Consider the following 19,098-nt stretch of genomic DNA (forward strand, 5'->3'; position numbering starts at 1 on the left):
GTGGTTAAGAGCACAGGCTGCTCTTCCTGGAGGTCCTGAGTTCAATTCCCAGCAACCACATGGTGGCTCACAACCATCTGCAATGGGATCTGATGCCCTCTTCTGGTGTGTCTGAAGACAACTGCAGTGTACTCATATACATTAAATAAATAAATCTTAAAAAAAAAAAAAAAAAAAAAAAAAAAAAAGAAAGTTACAAGCTTCTCATGTAATTCTTCTATCATGATCACTAGCAGTAAAATTAAAACTAGAGAGGCTTAAGGTTACACTGCTAATATGTAACCTGAACTTAGGACAATTTAAAAAAAAAATTAAGGCAGTTTTAATTCAAAGACCTTCTAAAGTCAGTATGGTACACCACACTGTTGTCCTAAGAAGCCTACAAAAAAAGACCCTTGTGTATAAATTTAGTCAACCAATAATTTTTAAATTAGAAAATAAATCTGTGTTGGTCTCTTTTCTCATCCTTTAAGGCAATTTTATAACCAATAAGCCATATCATTTGAGTTGTGTTTCTCAAAATGTTCTAATCTTGTTTCATTAAAGAACAAAAATTCAGACAAATGACATTTTGTCATTTAAATTTAAGAAATGTAATCTTATAGGATTAGATATTAAAAGTAAAAGTAAATATACTTTAAGATACATTCCACAAGCTCTATATATACATACATGCAAAGTTTTGGAGATGCCCAAGAAATTCTTTAATATTGAAATATATTTGTTAATTCCTAATACTAAGCTTTCTATTTTTCATCATTTGTAAGAAAATTTCCAAATGAAAGAGGTCCAACCTTTTCAGCCAATTTCACAATTTAAAAAAACAAAACAAAACAAAACACCTCATTGCTATACATCTAAGAAAATATAGCTAGGTGACAGCCTAATAAAAATGGAATTACTTAAGAAGCATTACTGGAATCTAATATATTACATTATAACTGACAATACCCCTGAAACACTATGCCTTGAGAAGAGAGAAAGAAAAAGAACTCAACCTCTGTGGTCTGTGAACACTGGGTTTGAGGAAACTGATGCAGTAATATGACAGTTATATAAATACAACAGACTTTCAGAACCAGGACTATCACTTGAGATGGACAACAACGAAAGGAAATGCCACCAGGAACTGTAATGAGCTAAGGGGTACTCAATGGCAGAGCACTTGCCTAGAATGTATGAACCTCTGGGTTCTATCTCCAGCAAGGGCTGGGGAGCAGGGTACAGTTGGGAACAAACTACAAAGCTCCTGCTGTTCTCTACTGTCTTACCACAGGACTTGAGAATGCTAGAAAATAAATCCTACAATTCAATTTTTTTTTCAGAATCTCACTTGCTAAATTTTATCTCCCACATAATTTACAAGTATTCCAAATAAATAATAAAGCTTAATGAAAAATGAGCCTACTTACTAAAAGGAGGAGAAAACTCAAATCCTGCATATCCCAAAGAACTACTGCCTTTCTCTTGTATTCCTTTCTCTTCAATATTTAACTTGGTTGGTTACTCCTGCACATGCTTTAAAACTATGTATGCCCAGGCTGGACACAATGGCACATGCAGGTAGTGCAGCATTGAGAACACTGAAGCAGAAGAAATTCCTTGAGCTCAGGAGTTCAAGAACAGTTTAAGCAGTATACCACAACCCTGTTTCAAGAATACCACCACTACCACCACAACCAGGGGCTGGAGAGATGGCTCAGTGGTTAAGAACACTGGCTCCTCTTCCAGAGGACCTGAGCTTGATTCCCAGCTCACATGTGTGGTCACAATCATCTCTAACTCCACTTCAGAGGATCCAATGTCTTCTTCTGGCTTCTGTAAGCATTACATGCATGCGGTACACAGACATACATGCAGGCTAAATATCCATACACATAAAAAATTTAAAAAATGAAAACCACCACCAAAAAATAAGGACCCCTCCCCAAGTGAAAACAAACAAACAAAAACTTGAGAGTTCATGTTTGGAAGCTTTCACTGTACTCCTAGGGAGAACTTGCTCGTGAAGACTTGTGCAACGATAGAATACATGTGACCGGGTATGGAGACCCTACCCTCAAACACCTAGATAGACAAGCAGATAGGCAGACAGATAGGACACTTCCTCTATTACAATCCAGCTACAGTGACTAACACATGAAAATAGAAAAATTAAAAAGAAATACAGTATCAAAAAAGAAATCAATAGAGTAAACAAGGAAGCCACCGTTTAAAAAGTGAAGTATAGCTAGGCTAATGGAAGAGAGAACTTCCTATAGTTTTAATCTGAAATAAATATGCCATGTTCAGAAACAACGGGCAAATCATTTTGTTTTTGTTCCTGACACCAATGAATGAAATAGATGAGTTATTTTATGAAAGGCCAACAATGCCAGATTAAGGAGTATAATTAAGGAAAAGCCATACATAAATATTTTTTCAATATTAATTTGGAACCAATGCAAAATATGTATTTGTGGTAGGACAGATGGTGTAGAGTCTGAAGAAAAAAGAATTCAGTCTGAAGGAGAACAAGAAGTTGTTACACTATTTTTCATATCCATGTTCCATTTTACAAACAACAAAGGTATGAGCAGTATTTAAAGCCTGGTCAGTATTTCTTGTTTCACAGGAAGAACTACAGGTAAGGTACTGGCTAGAAGGGTATGAGTAAAACATGGACAGAACCAGTGAGGAAAAAAGAAAACAAGAGAAAGGCAACACTTCCAGTGTGGTACAAACATTCAGGAGGGTAAAGAAATTAGGAGAACTCAATTACTGCAAGGCTGAATGAAGCTGGGTGGGTGGGGTGAGGGACAGAATCCCAAGGAGCGCCTCCAATGAGGAACATGAGAAAGCTTATGGATATAAATGGATATAAAGTTTCCTTATCATAAGACAAGGCCTTATGTATCCCAAACTGGCTTCAAACTCGCACTATAGTGGAAAGAGTTTGATATGACAGTGGGATGGTTAGCCCTAACTGTCAACCTGACACAACTTATTGTTACCTGGGAAAAGAGTTGGATTCTTAACCAGTTAATTTATGTGGGAAGACCCAGCCCACTGTAGAAAGCGCCACTCCCACTCCCGCCAGACGGTGGTGGCGCACGCCTTTAATCCCAGCACTTGGGAGGCAGAGGCAGGTGGATTTCTGAGTTTGAGGCCAGCCTGGTCTACAGAGTGAGTTCCAGGACAGCCAGGACTACACAGAGAAACCCTGTCTCAAAAAACAAAAAAACAACAACAAAAACAAAACAAAACAAAAACCAACCAAACAAACAACAACAACAACAACAACAACAACAACAAAAAGAAATCGCCACTCCCTGGGTATGGGGAGGTGTCCTGAACTCCGCAAGTGTGGAGAAAATGAGCTGAGCATTAAGTAAACATGTATGCATTCATTTTTCTTCAATCTTGACTGTGGATATTATGCGAGTAGCTGTTTCAAGTTCCCTGCTGCCTTTACTTTCCCACAAACGAAAGGACTGCAGTGTAGAATTGTGTGCTAAAATAAACCCCTTTCCCTCTAAGTAACTTTTATAGCAATAGAACTGTCCAGCCTGGACAGTAAGACTTCTCAAATGACCAATGACCAGAAGGAAGAGGCACAAAATGATTAGTCAGTGCTACACCTACTTTCAGATTATGAACACCCAAACATATAGTACTTACTATATACCAGAACCACTCTTGATACATTAACTCTCTACAACTTTATATAACAGACATTACTTCTTAATTCACAGATAAGAGAATAGAGAAAAGAGGGACAGAAAGTGTAAGTGAACTGCTCAGGGCAACAGAGTGACAAACACTACACTGCTTTTTGTTGTTGCTGCTGTTTTGAGACACTGTGTAGTTTGGAACTTGCTATGTAGATCAGAGATCCACCTGCCTCTGTCTCCTAAATGCTGAAATTAAAGTCTTACCTAATGGCTGCAACACCATTTCCAGCTGAGATTATACACTTTAAAGAATATTCAACTGCATTTATTTTTATCTTTGTCCCATTTTATTAAGGGATTCATGAGTCTCTGAAAGGAAAGAATGACATCTTAGACCAATCATCCACCCAAGACTACCACAATGATTTAGACAATATGCGTGATAAATTGTAAAGAATGATTCAATGGCAGTAAAAGTCTGTGGGTAGACACAGTATCTAAAAAAGAATGCTGTTGGGTGGTAGTGGCTCACCCCTTTAATTCCAGCACTCAGGAGGCAGGGGTAAGTGGTCTCTGTGAGCTTGAGACCAGCCTGGACTATAGAGAGAGTTCCAGAACAGCCTGGGATACACAGAGAAACCTGTCTCAGGAAAAGAAAGGAGAGGAGAGGAGGGGAGGGGAGGGGAGTAAATAATAGGGCACACCTTTGCTTTTGCCACTGATTGGTGAAATGGGACAGAACAACAAAACAGGACTGAGTAATCAGAATAGGTTGCAGGAAGCAGCAGAGCTTAAGAACTTTCCATGTGGCTATGTGTATAAATCATAGCTAGTATGAGTTACATGATAACTGAGTACATGTATGCTTAGTAAAGCCATCCAGGCAAGGGATAGTACTACACTATCTTTAATCCCAGCAATCAGGAGGCAGAAGTAGATGGATCTATGTTAAGAGGCTAGCCTGATCTACAGAGTGATTTTCAGGTCAGCCAGGAGTCAGTGAGACCCTATTATCAAAACAAACAAAGATGAAAACAAGAAAGCCTCCACAGCTAAAAGCATGGTCTCCTTTTTTCAAATCTCCAGAGTCCTGAAATACACACTGGCTCAAACCGAACTAGTGGGATAGTGCAGATAGATATAGGAAAAAACCACACAATGAGAGGAAGGGAGACAAAGGTGTGATAATAGAAAGGAAAATAGTTGGCAAATTGGGTCGTTATGAAGTCTTTAGCACGTTTGAAGATGTCAGTACCAAAGAACAACAACAACAAAAAAAATGGAGCACAATGAAAGGATAAACAGGCAGCAGGATGAACTTGAGAGTTAGCTATAAGACAAAAGCATGAACAACAGAATGCAGAGGGAAAAATCAGAATGAAAACTGGCTTGAGGGGAAACGACATTGTTTCCCAGAAAACACTAGTAAAGAAAGTAACACCACACATGAAATTGGTCATGGAAGAATAGTAGGTAGAATCAAGAGCACAAGGAAAAGATGGGGCTTCCAGACAAGACCTAATTGCTCTTCCCTTTTTAAGACCCATGCCAGCTACCAAATGTTCAAACCGCCATTTTCATATCTGCTTCTCCTATCTCTGAGAAACTTGTGCCTGGTTAGAACATTTAATATTATACATTGTATCAGGGCAGATACAATTTTTTTAAAGGTATTTGAAAAAAAAAGATGTATGAGCATGTTCAGCCTGTTTGTACAATACGAAGTACTCAATTCCTTCCCCCTTTAAAACTCCCATTCATCTTTCGTTTGTTTGTTTTTTTGGTTTTTCGAGACAGGGTTTCTCTATGTAGTCCTGGCTGTCCTGGAACTCACTTTGTAGACCAGGCTAGCCTCGAACTCAGAAATCCGCCTGTCTCTGCCTCCCAAGTGCTGGGATTAAAGGCGTGCGCCACCACCGCCCGGCTCATCTTTCAATACTTACGTGAAATCTCATCCCCATCTCCACCTACCGCAATAGGCAGCATCCCTACATTCACACATTGACTTTGCTTCTCTATTACAGCACAGAGTAAGTTGGCTGGCTACTCATGTGTCCCCAGTAACTTTAAACTTGCAACTGAAAAGCTCTGGGATGGTGCTCTACATGTAATATTCAGTAACTGCCAGTAGAGCAAAACTCAAATTTACAAAACCAAGCTGAAATATGTACATGTGTCTACAAGTAGGAACATGGTAGCTAGCTTAGTACTACCTAAGGGAAAACTGATGAGAAAGCTTAAGAAATAATCCATTGCTTACAGGAAAAAAGACACATGCTATGTCTATTTGTAACTGGAACATCTCCCAAAGGCACAAGCATTAAAAGGTTGGTTCCTGGACTGGTACTTCTGGGAGATTATTGGGGGGGGGGGGGTATTGCTGTCTGGGGGGAGGTTGTCTCATAGGCGGCTTTAGGTCACTGAGCATATGTATACCCTCAAAGGGGAGATTGGGGTATGAGTCTCTTGTTCTGCTTCCCAGCCACTGTAACATGACTGAATAAACAAATGAACACACACACACACACACACACACACACACACACACACACACACACCTGCTACCTCACCACAGGGCAAAACTCAACAGGAACAACTGACCATGGTTTGAAACCTCCACAAACTAAGCTGAAATAAACCTGCTGTTTCTGTAAGTTGATTATGTATTTCCTATAATGATGTAAAACTACAATACTATGAATATATACTTTTTAAAATCAGTATCCTCAGCTGATGGAGAATTTTACACTCCAAGGAACACCTCTCAATGTATGGTGACATTGAGGGAGAATGATATTGGCATTTGGTGGGTATAGGCTAAGGAAGCTAGGCGCTAATAGCACAAGGTGCATAGGACAAACAATGCCCATTTGAATGAAGCATATCTGGCCTATTATGTCAACCAAGTGCCAAACTTTGCAAAAATCCCTTTCAAAATAAAGCAATCAAGAAAAAACAAACAACAACAACAACAACAAAAAACAGACAACCAGAGTTGTTACTTAATGTACTTGAGATTTTCTAAAAATTTCTTTAACAATTAGTTACCTCTTGTTTCGACTGACTAAGAATTTGGCATCAAACAACTTTCCTGAGCAACTTCAGTTGCATGTAACTAGTAAGGTCTTGGTTACAGCTCTCATTTACCATGTGACATGTCTCTTACTTTCCTGTGGATGATTAGCTCTTCTTAGTGACAATCTCCCAGGCCCTTTGCTAAGTCTAACTACAGCAACTAAATATACCTTCACAACAAACTGCATACATATGAACAAACCACAAACCACTTTCTTCAATACACCTATCTGCTCATCTCTGAACAAGACGATCAGTTAAACTAGCCCATCTAAACTTTCAGGCACAAATTCACACAATAAAAATTCAAAAGTCTACTCAGGGTTAGAGACATAGCTGAAGACTCGATAACTTAATACAATATAAAACAACCTAGTCCTTTTACAGTATGAACCACCCTCCACCCCTGACAAGTGCTTTATAAGAAACTGGCTGTAGTACTGAGTCCAGATCTTACTATGACTTACCCATTAAAAACACCAACAAAAAGCTCAGTGACTGCTTCCTCCATCATAAAGATAGATGACAGCAGCTGTGCGAAAGCAAAGAATGAAACGTAGCTAAGACAGGAAGTATACATTTTTAATTCAACTGAAACCACAAAGGAAGCAAAAATTAACAAACATGATAATTCAGCCAGTCAATATCCAAGCAAGCAATGTGCTATTAACATATTATAACAAAAACTTCTAAGCCTCAAGTTATTTTTTTTAATTGCCATATTTGGTAAACCAGTCATGTTTGATTTTCTGGAATTAAGGCTACTTCACATCCTAGAAAGGTTAAGAGTGGTGGGAAGGAGTGGGTAGGTGGGGGAAACAACACACCAAACTCTGTGGACCACAAGGGTTTATCAGTGTACACCTTACAAGTCTCTCTGAGGCCTTCTATCAGACTCAGCATTACCAGATTGTTCTAGAAAGTAGAGCCCACTCTACTTAGTTATCTATTCCTCCTAATGGTCTATCCTCCTAGCTTCTCTCACCAGCCTATGATTATGCTTGCTACTTTACCCAGCCTCAGCTAAGACTGGCATGATGTATTTTATCTTACAATAACATGGAAGTATTTTCCTTCCAATTCAAAAGACAACCATTTTTCTGTTACCTCAAAGACAAGTTTAAGGCTGCTGTTTCATTTCTGGTTCTAAAGTTTCTTCTAACATGGAATATGACACTAGAATAACCTTTCAATAGACAGTATCAACTCTTGACAAAGCAGACATTTATGGACCACTTCTGTAAAAGAATCTAATACCAGGGAATCAACTTGAAACTGATTTCACTAAAACACCCCAGCATAGAAGAAAATTTAAGAGAATAACAAAGAAAGCAAAGTTGAAAAGTATACAAACTAGGAATAATACCTCTCACAATGACAGCAGATGCTATTTGGTAACACCTCTGACACTTTACAATAGGATTTGACCTGTTTGACTGGTGTCCTCTATGACTATGATAACTCTACTTACTCATATTCTACAACAACTTTGATATCTTCTCTTCCTCATACTTCAATATTCTCATATTCTCTCTCTCTCTCCCTTATGTGTCCTGCTTAGATTTTTGTCAAAGTGACACAAGTTAGAGTCACCTGGGAAGAGAACCTCGAGTGGGAAAGTGTATCCATCAGATTTCCTATAGACAAGTCTTTAGGGCATTTTCCCGATCAACTGTTGCGGATGGTCCCAGCATTTAGGGACCATTTTGGGAACTCAAGAAAGTGCCTTTGGTATGTAATTTATAAACTTTTAAAAAAATATTTATTTTAAAGTATATTATGCCTTACTTATAATCTCATCTATGGCCTACCCTCACCCTTCTGCACATAACAGAAAAACTACTCAATCTACTCTTTTTTTTTCCAGACAGGGTTTCTCTGTGTAGCCCTGGCTGTCCCAGAACTCACTCTGTAGACCAGGTTGGCCTCGAACTCAGAAATCCGCCTGCCTCTGCCTCCCAAGTGCTGGGATTAAAGGCATGTGCCACCACTGCCCAGCTCAATCTACTCTTTTACTCAACAAAGTTTCAGTCTTTTAAAAAAAACTTTCATTTTGTCACATCAAGAGAAAGAATCTGACTTCTGCTTCGATTTGGGTAATATACTCACAATGCTTCCAACCTAGAATTTTTATGTTTAATGACATTTCTTACTTTATAAAAATTAAGCCTTTTCAACATCTATTTGGGCAGGAGTGTGCCAGTCTACTAGGAGAGGAAAAGGATAGTTTTCTTCTAATAAAAGAAATCTGCAGTCTTGTTCACAGTATCATCTCTTTCCTCTACAGGGCTTTCCTTCTTTTCACCTATGCTTTTTCTTTGAGATGAATTCAGTCCCTCTAATGCTGAGTCCCCTACTTTCTTGTTCTTCACGTCATATTCGTATGCTTCACTGTTTGAAAGTACCACCTTGCCCCTACATTTCCACTACCCCACCATTTCAATACTAGACACCCCCTGCTCACTTACTCTAACAAACTAAAATTTGGCTAAGAGAAAATAAATTTTCATTCTATATGGGGGAAAATCTGCAGCTATGCAGTTTAAAAACTGTCCACTCATGGTCTTCTCCCACTGACAAAGGTAGGCAACAAAACTCTTCCTAAAGTCAAGGTCACAGGCAGCTTCCCCTAATTTCTATTAAAGAAAAGAAAAGAAAAGAAAAGAAAAGAAAAGAAAAGAAAAGAAAAAGAAAAAGAAAAGCAAGCAAGCAAGCTGTTCTGGGGGCTGGGAGCTGGGGAGATAGCTCTACAATTAAGAACTCTGGCTGCTGTTCCAGAGGCTAGACTCCCAGCCCCCACATGCCCATTCACAACCAACCATCTGTAGCTCTAGTTCCAAAGAATCCAACACCCTCTTCTGGCCTCCATGGTCACTGTACATGAATGCAGACATTAATGCAGGCAAAACACCATATATATAAAATAAAAATAAATCTACTAAATTAAAAAAATAAGCTTCTATTTTCAAAGAAATTCAAGGTACTGTTTCCTTGAAGACAGTCTCCAGTCTCCCCTCAGTAGTTTTTAATTGAAATTAAGAGGAAAACAAGCTAGCATAAATGTTTATTACTGGCCCCCTTCCTCCTGCATGTCCCTCTAAGTATCAGACTTGCTAGTTTCTAGACTTAGGACAAATCTAGAAAAGTAAAAGAAATTTGGAAGGACTTCTGTATCTCATGCCTTTCTCTTTTCGCCTATTGGATTGCAGCTGGAGATGTAGCTGTCATTCCATTTTTCTTGATTCTTCAGAGCCAAATTGACAGCAACCTGTCACTGACTCCATAACCTAAGGGTAATTCTTCCCGTCAAGCAGATTTATACATAAGAAGATAGATACACTGGCACAGAAGCTTCTCAAAGCCAGCTATCTGTGCATTAAAAGTATCAGCACTTTCCTAATGTTTGTCATCACACAGTCCTCCAACTGCCAAGACCTTATTTCAAGCCCTAAAGGTCCGCATATTTTATGACACAGTAATTTTCTCAAAGCTGTCAACATACAAATTGCCTCTTAACAGGTCATCTCAGATTTCTTAGCAACAGGGGCTTAAGAAGCCCAGAGTGACCTTGACCTTGCTAAAGAGTGGATGACCTTGAACTTTTAATCTTCCTGTTTTCACTTCCAGAATGATAGGATTACAGGCTGACTATATAACACTCCGTTTTATTTAGTGCAGTTTAGGAGAGCATGCTATGTTACAAATGAAACTATATTCCTAATCACAAAAATTTCTAATGTCTACTTATTTTATCTATAAACTAAAGATCATAAAATTTAAGACCCTTTTAGCATCATATTACAGAATAGGTTTTCCTGTGTTTATATAAAAATGCATGGCCTTATTTTCCTATCATTTCAAAGGACCTTACAGTGTATTTATCTATTCATGTTTACTGACTTTCTATCAAGATACTCTCCCATGCTCACCCTTCTTTCACCAGTGCAGCCTCAGCTCCTAGAATATAGAACGCCCTGAGTTCAATTCACACTTAGGCATAGAGAGCATAGCCATGCAGCACAGAAAGCTGACATGAGGCCAGGCAGTGGTAGCGCAGCACTTGGGAGGCAGAGGCAGACGGAATTCTGAGTTTGAGGCCAGCCTGGTCTACAGAGTGAGTTCCAGGACAGTCAGGGCTACACAGAGAATTCCCTGTCTGGACACCCCCCGCCCCCCAAAAGAAAGCAAGCTGACATGAAGCTACAAGACAAGCATTTGAATTTGTTTTTACACACCAGCCATATGATCCTCAATAACTTCTTTGGCCTCACCTTCCTAATATGTAAAAGAAAGAAGTTAAACTCCGTTCAAGCTCTCCAGCTGTACCGCCCATCCTCCTTCCCTCAGCAAACACTCCTCTCTCCCCTCCATTCCTCATTGTCTATGTCCTTCCATTTAGAATCTCCTTTTCTTAGTTCACAGCTGTCAGAAGAGTCCATCCTTAAGAGTTTAAGTGTTGTTTCTTTTAAAACCTAACTTGTAAGCTCTGTAGGAGGGTGGAGTTCTTACTTTCTATTCTTAGCAGTTGGTACAATGCCTTACATACAGGTGATCAACCAAACAACTGATGAATCATAGGAGTATAAATGAGCAGACAAAGAGAGCCTTCCTGATTCCCTCAACTACACGGGTCATCTAGGACTCATCAACATGGTACCTTTTTGTGGTGATAACTACATTATTCTGTGCTATTAATTTACTCACCTACTGGATATGTAAATTCCTTAAGATGAAAAACTGTCCTGGTAGTTTCTATTTCTGTCTACAGCACCTATATTCACAGCTCATGTAAAGTTTACTTAATGTGGTAATAAGGGTAACAAAGGTTAAAATAAGAGGATGTCAGCTTATAATAGCAGACATACACACTGTGCTAAACTCTGGAAATTCATGCATCAAAGATTCAGAGATCCCACCATCCTTTCTCCAGTGTAATGAACAACTATTCTCAAGGACAGAACAGCCACCCTGTATATCACAGAACCACATCAATTCTTTTGCAATATAAATATATGTGAGACCACTCTCACACATTGACTTCCACATCACTAATCTTTAAACTGCTGAAGTAACTTTTATCATTCAGTTATCTACCCCTTCCATTCCCTTCTCCTCAAGGTATAAAATCACGTTTTAAAAGCATCTTCCCATATAAGATGTGCCTTTAAAAAAATGTTCCTGAAAGAAAAGAAAGAAAGAAAGAAAGAAAGAAAGCCCAGTTTTTAAATTTCCGAGTCTTTGGCAACTCCTTAATTAACCCCAGGCACTAATAACCTTATTTCCCTTTGTCATCAAGGCTTTATTTTCCCCTCTAGTTTCCTCCTAGCTCTCACTCAGAATCCATGAAACTATTCTGACTGCACAAACAGCTGCTATCTTTCCATTCAAAATGTTCTCGACATCAGTGTCAATGCATGTGAGCCTTCTTTAAGTGTGCATCAAACCCTGCTAACCTCCCTTACTCCAGACACAGACAGACAGACACACACACACACACACACACACACAACACCAACCCATGCGTCACTCTGTCTCCTTCATACAAGTTCCTTACATCGCACCTAATGAATGCACACGACTCTCAGAATGGTATCTTCCAACTACAGTTTCTTTCGAGAACATCACCTTGTTCATAAGCACCTCCCTCTTCCCTCCTTTCCCCACATCCATTTCCCCGCTTTCCGGGCTCCCCTACCCCTCCAACCAACGATAGAAGGCATTATTTCTCCTACTCCCAACCCGCGATAAAAGAATCAGCTCGCGTTTCCTGCGGGCTCCCCTTCCTCTAATCTGCCCTCCAGTCTGCGCCCTCCCAACCCCCAGGTGTGCCGACTTCCATCCTCCACTCTCCGCATGCATCGCTCCGGTCAGCACCCCACGGTTCCCCGGCGGTGGCTTCCAGACCCCTTCACACCCACCTCTACCCCGGGTCGCTGCCTGCTCTCCGGGTGCCTCTCCCTACCCCGGCCCGCAGCCGGAGACCACAGGCGCGCGCGCGCGCGCACACACACACACACACACACACACACACACGTTCTCTCTCACGCTTCCCCAACCTCCCTCCGCTCATCGCCCGCTTCACCGGAGCTCAGCTCGCCCGGCGGGGGCCCCGGCAGCCATGTGTGTGCCCGCCCCCTCCCGCAGCTGCCCGCTCAGCCCGCGCCTCCCCGCTCGGGGACAGAAGGACGCTGCAACTCCCCCACCACCTCGGGAGTCCGCTGTTTCTGGCCCCCAAGCCTCCTCCCGGCCCCACAAGGCCTCGGCCGGGCTTCGGCACTCACCGGAGATACTGCGCGCTCTGCAGGCTCATCCTCCGCCGCCGCGTCTCGCCACGAAGCCTCCGTGGGTCTCTCAGGCTCCTCGGAGCGGCCCCGCGGCCCCGCGGGTGCTGGCGGCCGCCGCCATCTTCCTCTCCTCCGACTCCTCCTCGCTTGGCGCGGGGTGGGGGGGGAGAGTGAGTGAGGCGAGGGGGAGGGAGTGGGGAAAGCTGCTCTAGCTGCGGCTCCGGCCTGTGGGACACAGGGACGCTCCGGCTAGGGAGGGGGGAAGAGGAGGGAGAAGGGAAGGGGGCGGGGGAAGAGGAGGGCGAACCAGAGGAAGGAAGTCCGGTCCGCTCTCGCGAGACTTTAGCAGTGCCGGTCCCTCTGGGTGATTTCCGCTTCTCTATATCGCTCCCTTTTGGGATCAGCAAGTTGTGTGGCGCCTGCGCGCCGGCCGAGCGATCTGATGATAGCGCCTGGCGGCTTCCTAACGATGCGTCCTTCTCCTCCCGTGCGAGGGGGCAACCCCAAGCTCAACGCGAACATCGAGCCCAGATCAGCCGGGAGTTACACTCAAAGCCTTCCGCCCTTCCACCCACCCACCTCTCGCTTCCTTTTTCCACTCCTCCACTTTTCCCCACCGGAAACGCCACCCCTTCCTCCTACAGTTCCGCCCGCCAATTCCTCGACTCCTGTCTTCCCTCGCGCGCCGGAGAGTGACGCAGAGGCCTCCCTCGTCTCAGCTGCCCCTCCCCAGGCACTCTGGAAGAGTGTTGGAGGGGGGATAGGGCGGAGCCCAGGGAGAACTAGAAAGGAAAACCAATCAGATTGGGCAGGCCGCTGCCATGGAAACTGGAGGCTGTGGTTGTATTGTCATAGTAACTGCTGTGTGTAGACAGGGTGACCCTCCCTTGGAGAAACGGGTTCCCGGGAAACCGCCCAGGATTCCCCGCTTGGATTCCCTGCCTTTTAAAAAGGCAGGAGACGAGATTGTTATCCGAGCAGGAAAATCCATTTCTTCCTCCCTCACTCTCCCAGTAAAAATTGGGGGAGACCCGGAGGCATTCATTCTGGGCATTTCCAGCCTTCCAAGGGTGGAAACCACCTCCATAGTTTCCTCTCAGAGCCGGGTGGGGAGAGGGCCCAGCTCGAGAAGAAAAGGCAGGTTATGCAGGCTGGCGGGTGGGTGGTGGGTTGGAGAGAGAAAGCGAGGGCGATACTGCGAAGTCAGAGAGGAAAGGGAAGGGGTTTCCCTAAAACTGTCTGAGGCTGGGCAGCGGGATCCCGCCGGGACCAGGTCCCTAAAGGAAGAGATTGGCATATGGCAACCGAGATGCGGCTCAGGCAGTCGAGAATGTTCGACTTTTCCTAGTCGGTCGATCCTTGCCTAATTCCCACTAGTATCACCTGCGAGACCTCCGGGAGACGACTCAGTAAGAGCTGGAACCCAGCCCAGCCTAGGAAGCTAACACTCAGTTCTTAGGCATTTAGAATTGAGAGCGATCAGAAAGGCTGATGACATTCTTTCCAGAGGTACCTCCAGTGAGAAATGACGCTTCGTCATCGAAGGTTGATCTCCAAAGACCCCCTCCTCAAAAACATCTACAGTGTTTTAGAACTTGCCACTTTAAAAAAAAAAAAATTTAAGTATCTGGATTTATCAGCATGAGGAAGTCTTAAGAAAATAATTTTCCACTTTGAGAACGAATATTTTATTTTGTGTCAGATTTAGGATTAAAATAGAAATAAGTCATTCTGATGAAGTAATTAGTGACATTTTACAGATTTTATTTTCAATTGATACTGATAAATTATATAAGCAGCTATCTTAAAATGTTTTAGAATAAGATCCAAGAATGCAGTCCTCACTGTATAGTTAAAATGAGCATTTCAATGGGATCTTGGTTTGAGTTTGGGTACCTGATTTCTTCTGTTTTCCCGTGCTGCCTAAAGAATCGCTTTCCAGGTCTTTCTCTGAATCCAATGCCTATTAACCTAGAACAATGTTTATTTGGAACATGTTTCGGTTCTTAGGAAACGAAAGTACAGCCCACTTGGAAATAAGTCTCAAGGACAGCTTGTCATTAACGAAATAGAAAGTGAACTATGCCCCCTCATGCTGCAAGCAAGCGCGAGTATGATGCGCTATGACGTGCACCGCATTTGCAGCAGTACAATGGCTCCTATGCTCCACCAAGGCGCCGCCCACTCTTGGGAAAGAGAGCCACCTAGTGAGAAACTGTTCACATCTCTGCTGTGTAGCTTCCTACTTCAACTCTGAAAGTCAAAGAATGGAAGTTACTACTATATACACTCAAATATTCTAGTTTCGTGTTTGTTTTTTTTTTAAGTTAGAATATAGCGTTCCATTATGGCTCACACACATGTATATTTTTTATTCACTGATTTCCTCCATTCTACTTTTCTCCTCTCTTCCTGGTGCTCTCCCCTTTTTAGTATTCCATTCTGCTTTTATTGTGTGAATTCCATTAGATTCTCCAGCACTTCCCTGCCTTGATACCCTTTCTTCCCTTTTCACTGCCCTGTTTGAACTTTTGTAACACACATTTTAAATCTAGATGCTGTGTGTGAAAGAAAATATATTTGTCTTTTCCATTATGGCTTATTTTTTCTTAATGTTTGATCTCTAGTCTTTTTTTGTGTGTGTGTGATTGAAAAATCCATTATGTATATATACATTTTCTCATCTGGTTCTATTTCTTAGCTATAAGGAATAGAATGACAATAAATATGGATGTGCCAGGATCTCTGGTATGTTGACTTAGAATCTTTAAGGTCTCTAAGACTGGCAGAGCAAACTTTTATGGTAGTTCTATTTTTTAGTTTCTTGAGGGACTTCTACAGTGACTTCCAGAGAAGTCACCCGCCATGTGTAAGAATTCCTTTCCCAGCCACATCCTCACCAGCATTTGTTGTGCTTGGTTTTTATTTACTCTTTCTTTTTTGTTCTTTCCTTCTTTTTTCTTTGTTTTCTTTTTGTTTGGTTGTTTATTTCAGGGTGTTTTTTTTTTTTTTCCAGTCTGGTTTCTCAGTGTAGGATTGGCTGGCCTGGTCTCTTTATGACCAACCTGGACATGAACACACAGAGATTGCCTGTCTCTGCCTACCAAGTGCTAGAATTAAAGGCCTCTATCCACACCACCCAGCTGTGATTGGTTTTTTAAATCACAGCCTTTATGAATGGTTAGAATCTCAAGGCAGTTTTACTTTGCATTTCCCTGATGGCTGAAGATACTGTATGCTCCCTTGTTTTATTTATATTTATTATTTTGACAACCATCTCTTTTGTTCATTAGCCCATTTACTGATAGTTTGTCCTTTGGTGTTTACTTTTGGCAGTTCTTTGCATTTTCTGGATCAGCTGTTCTCAACCTGTGGGTCATGATCCTTTCACAGGGGTCATGTCAGATATCACATCTCGGGTATTTACATCATGATTCATAACAGTAGCAAAATTACACTTATGAAGAAGCAACAACACGAGGAACTGTATTAAAGGGTTGCAGCATCAGGAAGGTTGAGAGCTACTGTTCTAGCGATTGATTCCATTTGGTGTGTAGTTAGCAAAGGTTTCGCCCAATCTTCAGGCTGTCTCTTCAGTCAAGTGGTTATTTTCTTTGAAGTAGAAACTCTTTGTTTTATGTAATCTCATTTGTCAGTCCATGGGTTATATCCTGTGTTAATAGAGTCCTTTTCACAAATCCCTTGCCCATGCCTACACCTTGAGATGTTTTTTTTCTGTTTTATTCTAATTGTTTCAAACTTTCAGGTCTTATAATGCCCTTGTTCCATTTTATGTTTGTTTTGTGCACAGTAAAGAAATATGTTTCAAGTTTCGTTGTTCTATACATGGAGTCCAGCACCCTTTTTCCTGATGTATAATTTTGATAATTTTGTTGCTATATAGATTTGCTTGTGGGTTCCACTTCTATTCTGTTGGTTTACGTGTCTCTTTTGTTTTTTCCTGCCAGTAGCACATACTTTTTATTACTATGGCTCTAGTATAATTTGAAGATTGACTACTGCAATACCTCCAGCATTATTCTTTCTGCTTAGGACTGATTAGACCATGTGATCTCTGTACGTTCAAGTGTACTTTTTAATTTGTGCTTGCTGCTGTTTTATGAAGAGAGTCATTGGAATTTTCTGTGGATTGCCTTGAATCTGGAGATTGATTCTGCAGGATGTCCCTTTTTACATTCTTAATTGTGTCAATCCACAAGTAGGAAAAGTCTTGCTGCAGTGTCTCAAAGTTTTCATTGTAGAGGTCTTGCATTTCCTTGGTTGAGTTTATTTTAAGGAATTTTTAAAATTATTGTGATTGGAATTTTTCCTGACTTTTTTAATAAACAGATTTATTATTGCTATATTAAAAGCTTACCAATGTTCGTGTGTAGATTTTGTACCCTAATGTTTTGATGAAAGTGGGTAGGGGGTCTAAGAGTTTTCTGGTAGAATCTTTAGGATCTTTTAAGTACAGTATTATGCCATCTACAAGTAGAGATACTTCAATTTTTTTCTTTTCTGTTTATATCTGTTTAATCATTCTTTTGTCTTATTGCTCTATCTATATTTCAAACACTATGCAAAATATTCTATGGGTTTTTTTTCTTGAAATGCATTGGTTAGATTTTTACCAAAATGTAATTTCATACTAAATAAAATAATGCTCGTAGCAACCTTTTTATGTTCAGGGCATATGTCTCCAGTAAATAATAAGCATGTATGTACTTCTGATGCTGACTCTATGAAAGTGTGCATATCTACTAAGTTTGGAAATAGAAGATGAGATAAGAAAGAGAAATCCTTTTTATTACCACTGGCTGATCTATTCACCAAACATTTACTGAGAATTATTACATTTCAGGAACTGTCCAGGTTACTATGGCTACCACAGTGAAAGAGAGATGACTTGTCTTAGAATAACTCACCTTCTGGTTGCAGTACAAGAAGTGACGAGAATGTAGAGTGATGGATTTGGTAATTGAGATAAGAACAAATCAGAAGCACAGATGAGGTCAGAAACAAATTTTGCATTTACATAAGCTTTCCTAAGAATGTAGTAAGATTCTTCAGTACCATTTACAATATGCCTAATAAGTAGCTAGGATGGTGGTAATATTTGTGTCTTACAAAGTATAAAATGATGATTCTATCTTTAAAATTATTTTCAAAAATTAATAGAATTGGAAGGAGGAACATTACAAGTCTAAGGCAGCCTAGCTGTCATAGTTAGAAGACTACCTATTTATATTGCTGGGATGAAACACCATGACCAAAAGCAAGTTTGGTTGGCCCTTCCACATTGTAATCAATCACTGGAGGAAGTCAGAACAGGAACTCAAGTGGGCCTGGCACCTGGAGGCAGGAGCTGATGCAGAGACTATGGGGAGTGCTGCTTACTGGCTTGCTCCTCATGGCTTGCTCAGTTGGCTTTTTGATAGAACTAAAGACCACCAGCCTAGGGATGGCACCATCCACAGTGTTTCCCCAATAATCATTAATTAAGAAAATACACAGCTGGATCTGATGGAAGCATTTTCTTAATTGAGGTTCCTTCCTTTCAGATAACTCTGGCTTGTGTCAGGTTGACATAAAAGCAACCAGCAGACTCTGTACATGAGTTCCAGGGAAGGTGGGACTACATAAGGGAAACTCTGTGTAAAATGACACAAACGGACAATGACAGAGACAAACATGCACCAGTGGACACATTCTCTTCTCTTCTCCGTGTTCTAACCAAGAGCCTTGATCACCATTCTCAAAGAATCAAAAACCAGTGGGGTTACATAATACAAACAATTCTGCAGCTTTACTCAGCTGCTTATAGATATAAATTACATGTAAACTGAATGAAAAGTTACAGCTGCCTCATTCCATTAACCCTACCTGATTCTGCAGTTGTGCAGTGTGTCTTTTGTTTAAGTGATCTCTTGAGACATTCACAAGCTAACAGACCCGAGTGTGCCTCCTGGCTCTGCCGTCTCAGTATCTGCACTTCATTTTGCTAAAGACGTTACCTATTACAGACTTCCTATAAGCTTTAATGATGACACATGTGATCTTCTCAGTGTCTGATACATAATGCT

At 41.1% G+C, this 19,098-nt stretch overlaps 1 protein-coding gene across 5 annotated transcripts in view; it reads right to left on the reverse strand.

The window, feature by feature from the left end:
* Positions 1 to 13,486, reverse strand: part of Smg7 (SMG7 nonsense mediated mRNA decay factor) — a 63,535-nt gene extending 50,049 nt beyond the window's left edge. The window contains exon 1 of one of the 5 annotated variants that reach the window (XM_076941343.1): positions 13,010 to 13,486. In XM_076941343.1, coding sequence (XP_076797458.1) covers positions 13,010 to 13,038 — 29 coding nt within the window. In that variant the 5' untranslated portion in view covers positions 13,039 to 13,486. The remainder of the gene's footprint in view (positions 1 to 13,009) is intronic. The other 4 variants (XM_034512896.1, XM_034512897.1, XM_076941342.1 and 1 more) reach the window with 4 other exon arrangements.
* Positions 13,487 to 19,098: the final 5,612 nt, after the last annotated feature.

This window comes from Arvicanthis niloticus, chromosome 10 (genome assembly GCF_011762505.2).
Source record: "Arvicanthis niloticus isolate mArvNil1 chromosome 10, mArvNil1.pat.X, whole genome shotgun sequence".
Lineage (NCBI taxonomy): Eukaryota > Metazoa > Chordata > Mammalia > Rodentia > Muridae > Arvicanthis > Arvicanthis niloticus.